Here is a 15,498-nt window from a genome sequence, read left to right as displayed (position 1 = left end):
AAAATAGTTTAAAAAAATATGTTCTTTCGAAATCTTTTTTGACGTGACAACGTCTTAAATTAGGTTGCGGCTGGGAGTCACTTATGAAAAAGTGTAACGCCCGGTAACGTTACGATGAGTCACCGAACGAGAGAGGCCCGCCGAATGCCTTGCGTCTCTCTCCCACTCAACTATGATCGGTCTGCCGCGCGCGCATCACTAGAGAATTAGGCGCATTGAAACGGCGCTTACATGTACAATGTTTTAGTAAACAAAATATACATATTTCTATAGTTAAAATTTGTGCAATTCTTATTTTCATTCAATTCCTTGTTCGTATTGTGCAATTTAATTATATTCATATCAATAAATATTCTACCGAGAAAAAGACGTTGTCACGTAAAATCTTCGCCCGTAAAACCGACTTTACAGGCAACCATTTTTTTTTATTATTATAGAAGTATTTGGTATAACTTGGTACTCAAGGGATTCACCAAAATCGCTTGAACAATTTATCCAGAGGAACATAAGAGTTTATCACATTTGTAGAATCTTATCCGTATCCACGTAATAAACCTTATTTGTATTCTCCTTATAATCAAATTTAATTCAAATCTTTCAGACTAAGTTCTCAAAATACAAATGCGCAAACATTTCCATGAAAATTAAACTTCAAATGTTCAATCGCGAAACTTGTAAAGTAACCGTCATGAGAAGCTATAAATTTTGTAAACAAGTGTTCAGGAGTTCACAACATTTGGACCAACAAAAAAAATGAATTTGTTTAAGATTTAATAAATTATTAAGTAACAAATATTAATTAACATAAATATTATTTAAGAATAATTATTCGTCAGATTCAGATGTTTCCATTTCTGTGTCAGAATCAGTGACATGTATCACGAAGCTGTCTACAGTTTTATCAATCATCTCATCGATTTTGGAATAAAAATTATCTTCTTCCTTGATAACATGCTCCACACAACGCTTCCAATTTTCCGAAGTAATCTGCTGCAGTCCCTCTTGTAATAATTGTTTTACCTCGTCAAATTTAAAATTTGTATTTTTGCGAGCAACATATCCTTTTACGTTGGCCCAAATTAGCTCAATTGGATTAAGCTCACAATGATATGGCGGGAGTCTCAATACTTCCACCTTATATTTTTTTGCAAGCTCGTCCACTACATAAGTTTTAAAATTGTCTTTAACATTTTTTACTTTTAGCAGTAATTCAGTCTTAATTTCATTGTCGTCGTAAGAAATATTCTTACTTACAAGCCAATTTTGTATATCATTTTTTTTCCAGGCAGTAGTAGGAATTCTTTCAAGACGCCTTGAGTGGTATGGTGCATTGTCCATTACCACTACTGTATTTTCTCCAAGTTTTGGGAGAACGTTTTCGAACCATTGTTCAAAATGTGTTGCATCCATTGCGAATTTATTTCCTTAGATGTACTGGCTACTGGCTCCATTATACGTAATAACAAATAAAATTAACGCAACAATTAAAGTAACAACAATAAAAAAGTGATAACGAAACAATAACAAAATTAACAATAACAACCAGATCCGCGATATATGCAAAGCAATGAAACAAACTCGTACGCATTCGAAACTCGAATGATGCGTTTATTTCAAAATGGCGTCCCGATAGTTCACAATCCCTGCGACGGACGCGTTCCGGTACCAAGAAACACAAACGATAGCGCTTTGCGTCGTTAAAATATGATCCGACTAAATTAAATAGGTTGTTACTTTCATATAACCCGTCTATATTTCATGTCGATTGAATATGGTCAATTTATTATTATCTCGCAGTATAAAATGTTTACTTAGTAAAAGATGTTTGTTTACATAATTTATAGCTTCTCGTGACGGGTACTTTAATTGTGTAAATAATTCTCAAGTTTCATTTAGAAATATCGCGTGAGTTGCAATACATTGCTGACCCACGCAACTTTGGTATGAAAAGTGATATATCATAGCGGGCAATGTACAACAACTCGCGGGATAATTCCCACCTGGTCTAAATGAGGTTTTAGTTACAGGTGCTTTGCCTCTCCTTGCGGTAAGAGAAAACATGGTCGGTTATTTCGCATTTTGTTTTACACAACAATTAAGTTCAAATTGTATACCTATTTAGGTAATTTTGGAGGATAAGATATAAGGGTTTAAATATGATAAAATGGGATGTTTTGTTGTTTAGACTTGCTTAAATTAACTTAGTTAGATTCTTGCCAAAATATACATATTTAACCAGCTCAGCTAATTCCCGTGACGCTGGCTCGAACAGTAGAAGCGTCCCGGAATTGATTTTTGTGTGTGTTCTTCGATCAAGTTGAAGACGTAAGCAATTCTGCCCACAAAAAAAAATGAGTCCTGGTTAATTCAGGGATAATTAAGGGTGATGCATTACGACATAACTAACAACACCAGTAGCAATCTAAATACTTCAATTTCACTTACACTAATACCCTTTTCCATTAATACTAATGCACTAAAGATCGACGCAGTTTTACATCAAAATTTTGCACACAATTTCCTTGACGTACGAAGCTCAAAATTTACACCAAAATGATGCCAGAAACGCTTATAACGTCTAATAAAATCGTGTCTGGTGCCGACATCATTATGTTAAATATTCTCTCTCGAATATTTGCAAAGAATCTCGAGTTATTAAATTAGGAAGTCAAGCATGTTTTACACAGGTGCTAATCTTGTAATATTAGCTCATTTCTAACGCCTAGTTAGAATTAATAACGCAACAACGAATTTTACGCGCTCATTTTCAGAGGGTCGTAAAAATGAAACGGGAATCGTTTTTTTGGTAATAAAAGATTATTTTGAGGATACCCCTTAACAAGCTTACATTGGTAGAAGAAAATAAGACCTTTGTACTTATATGGGGTACAGATCGTATTTTCAGGGCTCCTTCGAATATGTCAAACAAACATATTCGATTTCGTAACCTTTCGAAATATAAATTGGTTTAGAATAAAGAAAGTAGGTAATATTTTATTTACATATTTCAGATCAACCGTTTTGATTACGCTATAGAAAAGCCATAAAAAATGTAATTCAAAAACAGTATATTGTCAATAAAAAACGTCATTATATTTTTATCTACACTTTTTAAAAATAAATACCTATCTCATTATAAAGATGCATAAAAATCTAGAAGCACAAAACAAAAAACAAGCGAAAACAGAACTCAAATCAAAGCACACATTCTTTTTCCAAACGCCAAACAAAAAACTTTTGTTTTCAGCCAGTCATTAAAACTGTGTTTAGATAATTCACGGGCGGAAATGTGAGTCACAGAGGTAGAGCAGGTTTGAATGCGAAAGTTAGGACGCGGTTACATTAGCAACAAAAAATAAAATATCTTTAGTAAAGAAAAAAAAAAATCAAGTACCTACTTGTGGGCTTACTATCGACTCCGTATGTTTGGCCTCCTGAACAACATTAACGTTCTTATAAATTGCTTCTACTCACATTTGCCTGGCAAATCGACTAAATATGGGGCAATTTATTTTTAATGATTTTTTTTCAAATGTCCCTTCTAAGTACCCCAAATGGAACCATTAAGTAATCGCACTGGTGATGTGATTTGAATTTTCATGAAACCCAGAGGCTTAATTAGGAATTTAATTATGAAATAAACAGAATACTATGTCAAATCGGTATAAAAATTGCACAAAAAGCTATCTCACTTAGAACAAAAACAAACAAAAAATCGCTCGCCGTCATAATATGGCATCTATCCAAAAGGTCAACTTACACCGTATAGAGAATAACAAAAGTCACAAAAAAAAACATTCCATATAACCTCACCTTTACTCAGCTGTCTAATGAAGTGACAGTCTAAATTCTTTTGGCAGCTAAACACCCAGTGAGCACCAAACACAGGGCGTTACGTAACTGGATTTGTGAACAGCTTTTGTCTCATTCATTTGGTTTGTCCCCGACTGAAACACCCTTTGTTTTATTTTGAAGGTAAAATTCATCTGCAAATGTACATTCACAGTCGCTGTTTGTTTGGTTATAGTTTTTAATATGGTTTGTAGTGGAAACTTTTATAGAGGATTGCATTGATTTTGTTTATTGTATCATAGTTCGGTTACCCATGTCGAGTGAAAGTTCTGCCTGATTACGATTTTTTTCACAGCTGTGAATTAAAAAGGTCTTTTAAATAATAATAATAATAATAACCACTTCCGGTACATAAATTCCGGTGGTACATTTAAAGGTATTAAAAATACCTTTAAATTTACCACCGCTGTGCATTGATCACTACGATAGCTCTCTGTGGGTCAGCTATTTCAGATGCCTATTCAGACTAATTAAGAAGTCGCATTGAATGATTAATGAAACCTGCACCTCGTGCAACCAAATTTGTATATTAAACCAAGTTTGTTCCTAGAATCAAGAATATAGAAAAACTCTTAGTCAGTTTTTATAGAATACTTCCTATCATCGTCAAATATGTATACTCCTTGCCTTTATCCTTTATCAGAAAAACTAGTCCAAGTAAAACGTCACAAGGAATATTAACTCTCAATCCCTTGAAAAATATTCCATATTTCATCGGATGAAACTCATCGAAGATTCCAGAACATTTTTCCAATTTCAAGACACGAAAGCTTTGGTTATCGGTATTATAATGCTCTTGAGCTCTTGAGATGAAATTTATTCTTAAATTCGCATTAGAATATATTATATTAATCAAGTCTGTAATTCTGTATATTTTGGATCAAAGACCGTTACTGGATAATTGAGGTATCATCAAAGGTTAGAGTGATTCAGCATAATTTTCGTCAGCGACTAAAGGTCTGGTCTTAAAAGGAGGTGAAAATGCTGCTGTCTCAAGATTTGCTTTGCGCAGCGCTTACTGTAATCGGACCATACATGTTATAGACATACGATTTATGTAGTTAAATATTAATATTTTGCACATTACTTTTGGTGGATAAGTATACGAAATGTGATCGTCATTACACATCGCATTCATTATTAATAATCCGCACTTTTTCGATTTCTTTGTTCTTTGAATTTCTATTTTCATTCTTTGTATGCATATCATTATGTTACATAGGTGGTCAATTAAGTTTACAGCTAATTTATGTACCCTATCGCATGTCGGGCACAGCAAAAAGGAGGAGAGAGCCGGATTTTTTTCCTGTAATTTTATGTACATTTTGGTCCCAGTTTCAAGTATCTGCTACTTAGTTCGTGTTTAGAAACTCCTTGACAACTATAGCTTAAACATTCGTACACAGCAGTAGTATACGCAGAAATAAGTCCTGCAAACGCCGAAACATTAGATCGCACCTTAACTTTTTAACGATGACACAAATTTCGCAAGTGTCATAAATTTAAGGAAAGATAAATAATGGTGAAGGAATTGATAATAAAATTAACTGATTTATGTTGTAAAGTTGTAACAGATTATCGCTTTATAAGTAGGTTAAAGGTAGGTAGTATTTAAGTAAAAAGGAAATTTAAGCACACAGACTCATTTATTTTATACTAACTCTTGCTCGCGGTCCCGCCCGTTTCAAATCGAAAATTATCCCTCGGGCACATAAAATGGTGGCTCAAATAATCTTTGTACCAAGTTTCGTCTAAATAGGTTTAATGGTTTTTGCGCGAAGGAGGAACAAACATGCAGACATACAAACTTTTACCTTTATAATATACGCAGGATAAGAAGATTTACATATTCTTTTTAGACAAGACACGGGCAGCCCTAAGCTATTTGCTAAGTACAGTTCTGGGTACTATAGGTACCTAACAAATAACTTACTAGACTACGGTAATAAGGCATTTTGTGAAGGGTTGTTTGTTCAGGATAGGATATAGGATAGGCCAACGTCTTATCGAGAATAGAACTGATACGTAATACAGTATGTAACCCTGTCCGATCCTTGAGGGACATAATAATATAAGTAGAGACTTGCCAGACGTAATAAAAATATTGAAAAAAAAATAGGTCTTCATGTTACACCAACATATAATTTTTAGCACATATTTTCAAAGTAACATAAATCCATAATATATGTTTAATGTTATCTGTACAACATTATTTAAAATTAAACAAAAAATGATCTGGGAAAATTCTTTATTTCTTTTTCCATAAGTAATCACAAGTTTTTTTATGTTTCTTAGTTTTACTTCGCATCTATTTGAAGTCGATTATAATGGAAGGTATATTTAAGAACGGTTTACTAGCCTGACTAGTTTCGGACCCAACTTGAGTTCTAAATCATGAGCTGTCGTGATGGGATCGCGAGTCTCACTAGTCGGGCGATCCCGGTAAATACGATTAAAACATTATTAATTTATCAGGAAAGGTTTTTCTTAATAATAATGAAAGTTTTATTATCCGCAATCATAGCTAACAGTTTTGACCCCAATTATAAGTAATCGCCACTCAAAAGTTGACTATATAAAGTAATGTAAATGTTTTAATACAGGTGGTTTAATGAGCAATAAAGGAATAACCAACTTAACAACAATTACTAATTGTAAGGACTATTTACAAATCATTATCTACCAAGAACTTGCATTTAATATGAATCATTTAAGCCTCTTGGTATTACAGTAGCATGTTTAATTACGTATGTACATAATAATGTCCGAATGCCAAAAAAACATCTGTGATAATTTCTACTTTTCAGCTATTAGGGTTAATGAGGTACAGCCTGGTGACAGACGGCGGTTCCATTTATACCTATAAGCTACGGAACCCTATAAAAAGTTGAATGCAAACTACTAGTGAATACTTGTTCTCCAAACAGAACGATAGCAACGAGTCTGTCTTACGAAACAATGTTTTTTCTCAGCGCCGTTTTAAAAAAGGAATGTTAAAGAAAATTAAAAAGTGCCTGAGATTGTTGCTGGCTGGCTGCATTTTAAAATTCTGAATACTTACCAAGAACATTCATGTTTGTTCGGTCGATAGCTTGTTTTTAAACATGGGATGTTTATAAAGAATTTTTGTGACTTTATTTATTTATTGCTATAACCTGCTTATTTTTTATTACTTAGTCATTACCTTCTTAAACATTTTCCATCGGCCTGGCCAACTACGTTGGGGTCGGCTTCCAGTCTAACCGGATTCAGCTAAGTACCAGTGTTTTACGAGGAGCGACTGTCTATCTGAATTCCTGAACCCAGTTACCTAGGCAACACGTTACCCCTTGGTTAGTCTGGCTGTCAGACTTTCAAGCTTCCGTCTACCTGTAACGACTGTCAGATGTAGGAATAACAGCCGGTGCCCACAATTTAACGTGCCTTCCGAAACACGGATGAACTCGTTATGACAAAGATGGTCACCCTTAAACATTTTCATAAACGTAACGAATTAATTTCCATTTGTTTTACTATTTTGAGGCGGGTTATATTTGTGTATAGGGCATAATTGTTTTAGTTTCAGACCGTGAGATTAAAAAGCGTTAGTAAATCGTTGCACCTTTTAAGTGTTGAGACCTTTTTGATAATATGATATTTTTTGCACATAATTGAGAAATACATTCTCGTACTAAGATACCTTCTAGACTGAGTTCAGACTCTAAAGACAAATGACAGTCAATTAATACTAGACTACCGCAGACTTTAAGCCTCAAGAGCATGGAAGCGGTAGTCTGCAGCTTAATAGAGCAATTCGTCTTTTTTTATCGCAAAAGATATAATGAGCTTTACATTGTGGGTTTAAGGATGAATTTAGGTTGATAACTTTTAGAAACTAGCTCTGATGTGCTTTTAATCTGCAGTACAGTATAAATTTAGCTTATTCTATTTCACTGTATGACAGCTAAAACCTTTTTTTAACTCTTGGTCTTAGGAATTAAATTTTTATATCGCGAAAAGTATCACAGACATTCAAGTCACATGCACAAAGACTCCCAGACAAGTAATCGTGGATCACATAAACGATTGTCCTACTCGGGGGTCAAACCGTTGACACGTTGCGCTCAGTAGATTTAGCGACAATCGCTGTACCTTTAAAAGTAAAAACTATGTAAAGTGTGCATCCTCTAAGTAATCTTTACATGTACTATATCTACTACTTACCTCTAAAGGTAAGAAGCTTGTTAAGCAAACTTATATAAAGCTGAAGAGTTTGTTTGTTTGTTTGTTTGGACGCGCTAATCTCAGGAACTACGGGTCCAAATTGAAAAATTCTTTTTGTGTTGAATAGACCATTAATCGAGGAAGGCTTTAGGCTATAAATCATCACGCTGCGACTAATAGGACCGAAGATACAATGGAAAATGTGAAAAAAACAGGGCAGGTATAAATCATAACCTATATGTTCTACCCACGGGAACGAAGTCGCGGGCAACAGCTAGTTGATAATACAATACAACATATACAATAAAGATAGTAACATCCAGACAAAATAAATAATCGTTTTCATTTCACAAACAACTGTCCTGGGTGGGAATCGAACTGACGACCTTTGGTATAGCAGTCAGGGCCACAAACCACCAGACCAACAGGCTAGTCTATCTTACTTTAACGGTAAGTTCTAAGTCTGTGATAACGTCTATTTAGTGTTTGTAACTTCGCACAAGAGATATGATACTTTGCATGCATGGAGTGGGTACACAAGCGTAGTTTCCAAACTAGAAACTTTAACTGAAACAACTTAAGTGATATAAATTATACGTCTAGGATAAATTGTTTGTAAGTTATATCGCTGTTAGTGTTCGGTGAAACTTAACTATCATCATCATCATCATCATAATCAGCCTTTAGTAGTCCACTGCTGGACATAGGCCTCCCCCAATGTGCGCCATGGCGCCCTGTCTTCGGCTTGCCGTATCCAGCATCCGGTTGCAGTCTTTCGCAAGTCGTCATCACACTTGGCTAATGGGAGTCCTACTCTACTTTTGCCAAGTCGCGGCAAACTTAACTATATATTAATGCAATTAGGTTGTAGACAAGTAGGAGCAGTACCTTATAGTAAGATTTTTAGGGTTCCGTTCCCAGGCACCTTTATTTGTCCAATTACCAACAGGCTGTAGTTTATACATCATGATAGCTAGATGGTAGATTTTACAGTTGTCGCTATAACAATATACTAAAAATAAAGATGAAGGTTAACCAACGGTTCATAAATTAGTTGGTTACCCACCCTCAAAATTATATTTTTTCTATATCTTATTCGCACAGAACCCTGAGTCGCGATCCTGACTATCACTTGACCGTGTATAGGACAAAAATTTAAAAAAAATCTCTCATCGCGCAAACTCCTGTATTCCCAAATGAAATACAAAACATGCAAGAATCAGATTACTGTAGCGAATAAAACGTCCCTTGAAATATTTTTCAAGAGCAATCTTGAGTGTCGTCGAGGATTTTGCATGCAACTGAAGAAACAGCCGTTCTTGAATGTTTTCTGAATTGGACATGCTTTAGATCATACATAATAGTAATTTCATATTTTGTAGATTTTGAGGTTATGCCTGAAGTGGATAACATGACTGTTAGTGGAGACAAAATAAAAAATATGGATGGCTAAGAGATTGTTAGGGCACAGTACCCAAAGGGTTCAATTGGACCCTATCACTAAGACTACGCTCGTGTGGTGTATACTTATGTAATTTTTTGTCGCTTTTTACCGTCTTCAAAAAGTAGAACCCTGCTAATTGCGTATGGTATTGGTATGATTTCTTTTTTAAGCAAAGTTTTTTTAAATTAATAATTAATTAAAATATGATATGAAAATCAAGTGATGTGATAATATTAATAAACACTGGCGCATGGGAAACAATTAACATACTTACAGGAAAATGTAATTACCATGTAGATAAATAGTTTAATGTTCATGTTATTGCCTTTCCCATAAACACAGCAACAAGGAAAAACCAGAGATACAAATAACTAGGTAATATTAATTATGTAGTTTCATGTAAAAGTGTGTGTAACTTTGACGTTAGAATTGTAATTTATTTGTAAACTAAATCGAAATACCACTTTTTTGCAGCATTTTCTCAGTGTATTATAGTCACAAGAAAAACAACCTGCACAAAAACATAAAATTTAAATACATTTATCCATTAATCACACGTTACGTTACTAACATAAATAATACTTTTGTACAAAAATTAAATTTTAACCAATTTTCAGTTTGTACTGTTTGTACGATTTTAATAGCATTCGTGCACGGGGCAGAGCCTATCGCCGATACTTAAAATCTTTAGTTTATATTGAAGTTTGCTTATATACCAAATCCGTATATTTGACGGCAATAGTACCTTAAAACACTAAATCAGGTATTAAATTTCTAAAACTATTGATCGAATTACCCAAATGTATAAGAATCCACCACGCGAAATTGTGCGCAACGAGTCGCGGTTTCGATCCCCGTGTGGGTGCAATCCATCCCCATTCGCGTGAACCACGAGTGCTTTTTCTGAGAACGTCTTTGCACATGCGACTTGAATGTTTATAAAGCCCTTCACATCACAAGAAATCAATTCCTTTGTTTTGAGAAAAAAAAAACCTTCCACATATTTCAGCGAGGCGAATTGGCGTTTACGCTTGCAAAATTAATATTTGTCTAGGGGCTGTACTGCGTCCTATTTAAGGCCATTCCTTATCATTCTTTTCGAATCTGAGTAAACAGCAGATATTATTAATTGAAAATCAGAACGCTACAGCTGGAGCCACCAAACTTTATGACTATGAAAAGATTTTATTACATTCCTTTATGACTTCTCACGTTTTTAAATCTTGTTTGTTTAGTCGTTAACTGTCTTTAGTTTCCGAACGATCGTAGAATTTTTCGATTCAGTGCTTTCGTTATAAATTGTTCTTAGAATTTCTTTTAGGGTTTTCCATAGATGCCGATCGTCTGTAGGTATCTACTCGTTCTCCTTTTTGACCTTTCGCGTTTATGTAACAAGAATCTGTCCGAGATGTTGAAATTGGAAGTAAGTATTGAGTGTCAGTGTCTAAATGAATAACGTTTTTTGTTTGGATTTCACAACTCCTTCTTGGTGGCAGATCATAAACAGGTATGCTATCGACATCAAATTCCTCGCCAATGCTAGCAGATTTTCTGAATCGGACTGGACTAGGTACTGTATCATATTCTGTTTCGGGACCGCTGTCTTCATAGTCATCAACGTTTTGGACTTCAATTTTAATAGCATTCCCAATTTTTGGCTTATATTCGTCACCTTGTTGATTCATGTACAGGTTTTCTGGGGTAGTTTTTTCTTGATCTTTTTTAATGCTTTCTTCTTTAATTTTGTCTTTTTCGTCTTGAGTAGTGGATTTAATTTCATTACTTGTGTCTTTACTTTCATCACATTTTGTCTCCTCCTTGATTGGTTGTTTGTTTTGTTGTCTGTTTTCGTTTTTGAAAGAACGCCTATTCAACAATTTTTTATCCAGTTCATTTAGAAATTCAGATTTCGGTTCTACTTTTTCCTCGTTTTTCATATTTAAGAGAGCATTCAAATCTCTAAAGCTAGCAGAATCGCTTTTTTGTACTCTCTTTAATACTTCCCTGCAAATTTCATCCATTTGTCTCCGTTGGATTATTGGTGACATTCGTCCGAAGGGTTTTTTCGTAGGAATGATTTTAGTGTCATTTGTGCGAGTTGCTGGTAGCGGTTCAGGCTGTCGATTGATGTCTGCTATTACAGAGCTGTTTACACTAAACGTGCAGCTATCTCTGTCATATCCATCATTAAGATTGTACTGTGTCTGTCCCATAGACTCTTCCTTTGCCAAATTCTTTTCTCCTGGACCAACGTCATAAATTCCACAAACTCGTTTCTTCTTTATATTAAGATATAACGCTAATGATAGAATAACTAAGGCTATTAGTAGGATAACAATAGTAGTTCCCATAAGCCATATTATGACAGTACTGACACACCCTGTCATGTCGGCTTCTGAATTTTACCTGAAATGAGTAAAAGGCTGATTAATTCAAACGATTTCCTTATTCATTTTGATATCCAGGTATCATTAAGTAATTTATTAAAATATTTAAGTAATCAGTTTATTTTAGTCTGTTAAGATCCTCAATATATGGCAGGAGTGTATGTGCAAAAATTATAGCAGTTTTTTTTCCTGATTTAGTTTTTATTTTAATTAGGCTTTTCACTTACGTTTTCGTGGAGTATCTTCACTTTAATGGCACACACTTAGCACTAATTGAGCACTTAACTGTTAGAAATGAAAAACAATACAACTCCTGCGTAACGTGTCAATCCCAGCATATTTGCTAAACACTGAGGTCCTAGTATGAGTATTTAAGGAAAATATTGTCTGTTACAATAATAACTTAATAAATACACTCAAATGTGAACTTTATCCCATATGAATACAGTACAAAATGCTAGTTTCGTTGATTACAGCATGACTTATGCTTTACCAGTAGGTGACATATTTACGTAGTTTAAAAGTTTTTGTTTATTCACTAGTGTTGTATTTCGCAGTGTTATGGAGTGTTGACACATAACAAAACAGACAAACAAACAAATGTTTTGAGTCACGAAACCAAAAAACTTTTGAAGAACTGCACTTTGAGAAGCATTTTTAAGGTGCGATTGGAATCGAGCAGTATTATAATAGGTTTTTTGGTAAAAACTACGTATCCTACGTATTCTTTTCTCATTGTTAGCAAAATTTCTTCCCTATTTTTTCTACCAAGCCTCCCTATTTTAGCAATCTCTAGCCACAAAGCTTCGCCTTCGCCTTGGATGACCACCTACTGTCCTCCGGCGCCTAGTTGGTGACGATGTTTGCCAACAACGGCACCAGCCCACTCCTACTAAGTACCTAGAGTACGAGTTTTTGTTCGTTCTTGTTTAAAAAAAATGCCTTCAAGTCCCATTTTTTTTGTTGGAGGATCATTACTTATGACTTCCACCTTCGAATAATCAGTAAGAATGTTCAGCATTCAGAATGGAGATAGACACAGCTAGATTACTTTGAATCTCTTTAGATTCATTATCCATCTTTTTAAAATCTCGGTAATTAATACCAACTTGTACTCGTAAGTTTTTACTTTCTCTAACAACATTTTCCAATATTTGTCTGGCCTTTGAAACATGATGGACGCTTGTGCTCTCATACGGCTTCAATAAAAAATCTTAACTTAAATTTTATGAAGGTACGGATCATTTTCATTAAAATGTTTTTGCCTTTATCTAAAAGAATACAGAAGAACTTTTGAACAAGTCGAAAGAAACTGATATTAATTGCTCAAAACTTTACCGAACTTGGCTTAAAGGTAAATAAAATTAGCCAATTTGTTTTTGATTAAAATTTACGAGGTGAAACTTATAATCTACTTGCTTTAGCCTGTGGCTTTAAGTTATCGCTGCCAAAGTTAGCCTTTGTCAAAACTCAGGTTTCATTCAAATTCGTCTAGCCGATAGAGAACACTGAAAAACCTTTAAGTCTTTTTAATACTCGCAAAAATGCAACAGTTAATGAAATGTCATTAACCACTTGATCAAAGTTTAATCGGAATATCCACCACCAGAAACCCAGATTATTTTTAAAATACTTCAATAACTAAAAATATGTATTATAGAATATAAAAAATAAAAGATCCCTTATTCAGCTAGACCATACAAGACGAGATAAGCGAAACAAGATTGTATCAATTGACTGAGTACCGGCGAATCGTTTGCCCAGCAGAAAATATTTCATAGTGAAATCTGGAATTTTTCCCTTCAAGTGGCTTCTTTCACTGCGGGCACTTTAAGTGCTTGGCTTTAGAACCTGGAGTGGCATTTATGTGGTCGAGACGGGCTGAATCATTCTTGACATTTTTCTTGTTTGCGTCATTAGGTGCAATTAAAGTTATTGTTATCGTCTGTGAGTCTTTTATATTATCAGAGGTTAATTAATTATTGGCTAACGGATAGCTGAGTGGTTTGCCATCACTACAAACCCAATGAGCGCGATATATGGCGAGTTCGATCCCCGCGTAAGACATTTTTTTGATGCTTTTACAATGTAAGACATTTTTTTGATGCTTGAATGCTTGTTTTGGGTGCTTGGGTCATGGGTGTCTTTGTGCATGTGACTTGAATGTTTATGAACCCCGCGACACAAAATTTAAATTGCTTGCTGCAGAAGTTATTATTAAAAATGAAAAGGAATTTCTTTCAAGAAATAAGGTAACCTATTTCTGAAGACATACATTTTATCAAGCGACATTTAATGTAGTCAGAATAATTTGTATTCAATGAATCGCCAGAGGATTAAGATGTTCAGTTTCTTCGGCTCAATAATCTTTTAAGATGTGCTTGTTCTGAATAATTTAGCGTTTATAGATTCTGTTTAAACTAAGCTTTCATGGATTACCGATGGATTCTTGACAGCTGATCCGTACATGAAATGATTAATATTATCGGTGCTACTAAACCAATAGATGTAATGTAACATAGTTAACTCCCAAATACATAGATACCTATGCGGAAGTTTGAAGGATAACCTAGTACCTAGCTGAGGTCACCAAAAATCAACTAGAAGCGACGTGTCGCGGGTTCGATCCTCGTGTTGAACAAGCATTTGTTTGTTTGTTTTTTTACTCATACACAAGGTTACATCTTGTGTGTGAGTACTTGTTCTGAGTCTGGGTATCTTTGTGCATGTGACTTGTATGTTGTTGTCATAAGCCTCAATCGCTATATTAACCGCCGTTATTCAATGAAATACAAATTAATACGTACATACTACAAAGTAATTACACGTTACAATTTAATTAGGTACTAATTCACGTTATTACCCATTTTGACAATATTTTCACATAAGTCATGCAACTAGTTATTACAACTCAATAACATTTATTACAAAAACAAGCTTTATTTTACTTTTTGACGTAGTTTTCATTGTTATATTGTTATATGGTTTTGACGTTTGGTCATCGCCAGACTGTCTGGCTGTTTACAATAACATTGCTTACGTTATAAAACTATGACGTAGTTGTTTTGCTGACGTCATCGGTGTGGCTGTAGGTTGGGTTTCTCGTCATGAATATTACGAATACCTTTATTATTAGGTTTTTATGTTATAGGTAAATTCAAATAACTTGTTTGGAAAGTAACGAATATTTTATTCAACAATAGCGATCAAAATCTGTTTTATTTACATTGCATAAATTATTTACAAGTCAGCATAAGTTCTTGTTTAAAAATTGTGCAGTAAATACTAAACTAGCAAAGTAATGTGAAATATGATGAATATTTTTCTTTACCATCATCATCGGCCTAGCCTTTCCCCAACTATGTTGGGGTCGGCTACCAGTCCAACCGGTTTTAGCTAAGTACCAGTGTTTTACAAAGAGCGACTGACCTCCTCAACCCAGTCACCTGGGCAACACGATACCCCTTGGTCAGACTGGTTGTCAGACTTTCAAGCTTCTGACTACCTCTAACGACTGTCAAAGATGTAGGGAATGACAGCCGGGAGCCACAATTTAACGTGCCTTCCAAAACACGGAGGAACTCGTTACGACAAAGATGGTCACCCGTCTAC

At 34.7% G+C, this 15,498-nt stretch overlaps 2 protein-coding genes across 2 annotated transcripts in view; both read right to left on the bottom strand.

Moving 5' to 3' along the window:
- LOC113491684 (neuropeptide CCHamide-2 receptor-like) overlaps positions 1-15,498 on the bottom strand; it is a 90,916-nt gene that overhangs the window by 27,348 nt on the left and 48,070 nt on the right. The window lies entirely within an intron of this gene.
- LOC113491688 lies at positions 9,775-14,761 on the bottom strand. The gene is made up of 2 exons (XM_026868796.1): positions 12,114-14,761; positions 9,775-11,905 (listed from the first exon to the last, which is right to left on the bottom strand). Exon 2 carries the CDS (start codon positions 11,884-11,886, stop codon positions 10,792-10,794), a length of 1,095 nt encoding a protein of 364 aa, XP_026724597.1. The 5' UTR covers positions 11,887-11,905; positions 12,114-14,761; the 3' UTR covers positions 9,775-10,791.

This window comes from Trichoplusia ni, chromosome 1, assembly GCF_003590095.1.
Source record: "Trichoplusia ni isolate ovarian cell line Hi5 chromosome 1, tn1, whole genome shotgun sequence".
Lineage (NCBI taxonomy): Eukaryota > Metazoa > Arthropoda > Insecta > Lepidoptera > Noctuidae > Trichoplusia > Trichoplusia ni.
Note: the sequence above shows the minus strand (reverse complement) of the source record. Positions and strands in the feature narration are given on the sequence as shown.

Bases quoted from the DNA above. Each gene is read 5' to 3' on its own strand.
- LOC113491688 (XM_026868796.1), bottom strand. From the start codon at position 11,886: ATGACAGGGTGTGTCAGTACTGTCATAATATGGCTTATGGGAACTACT.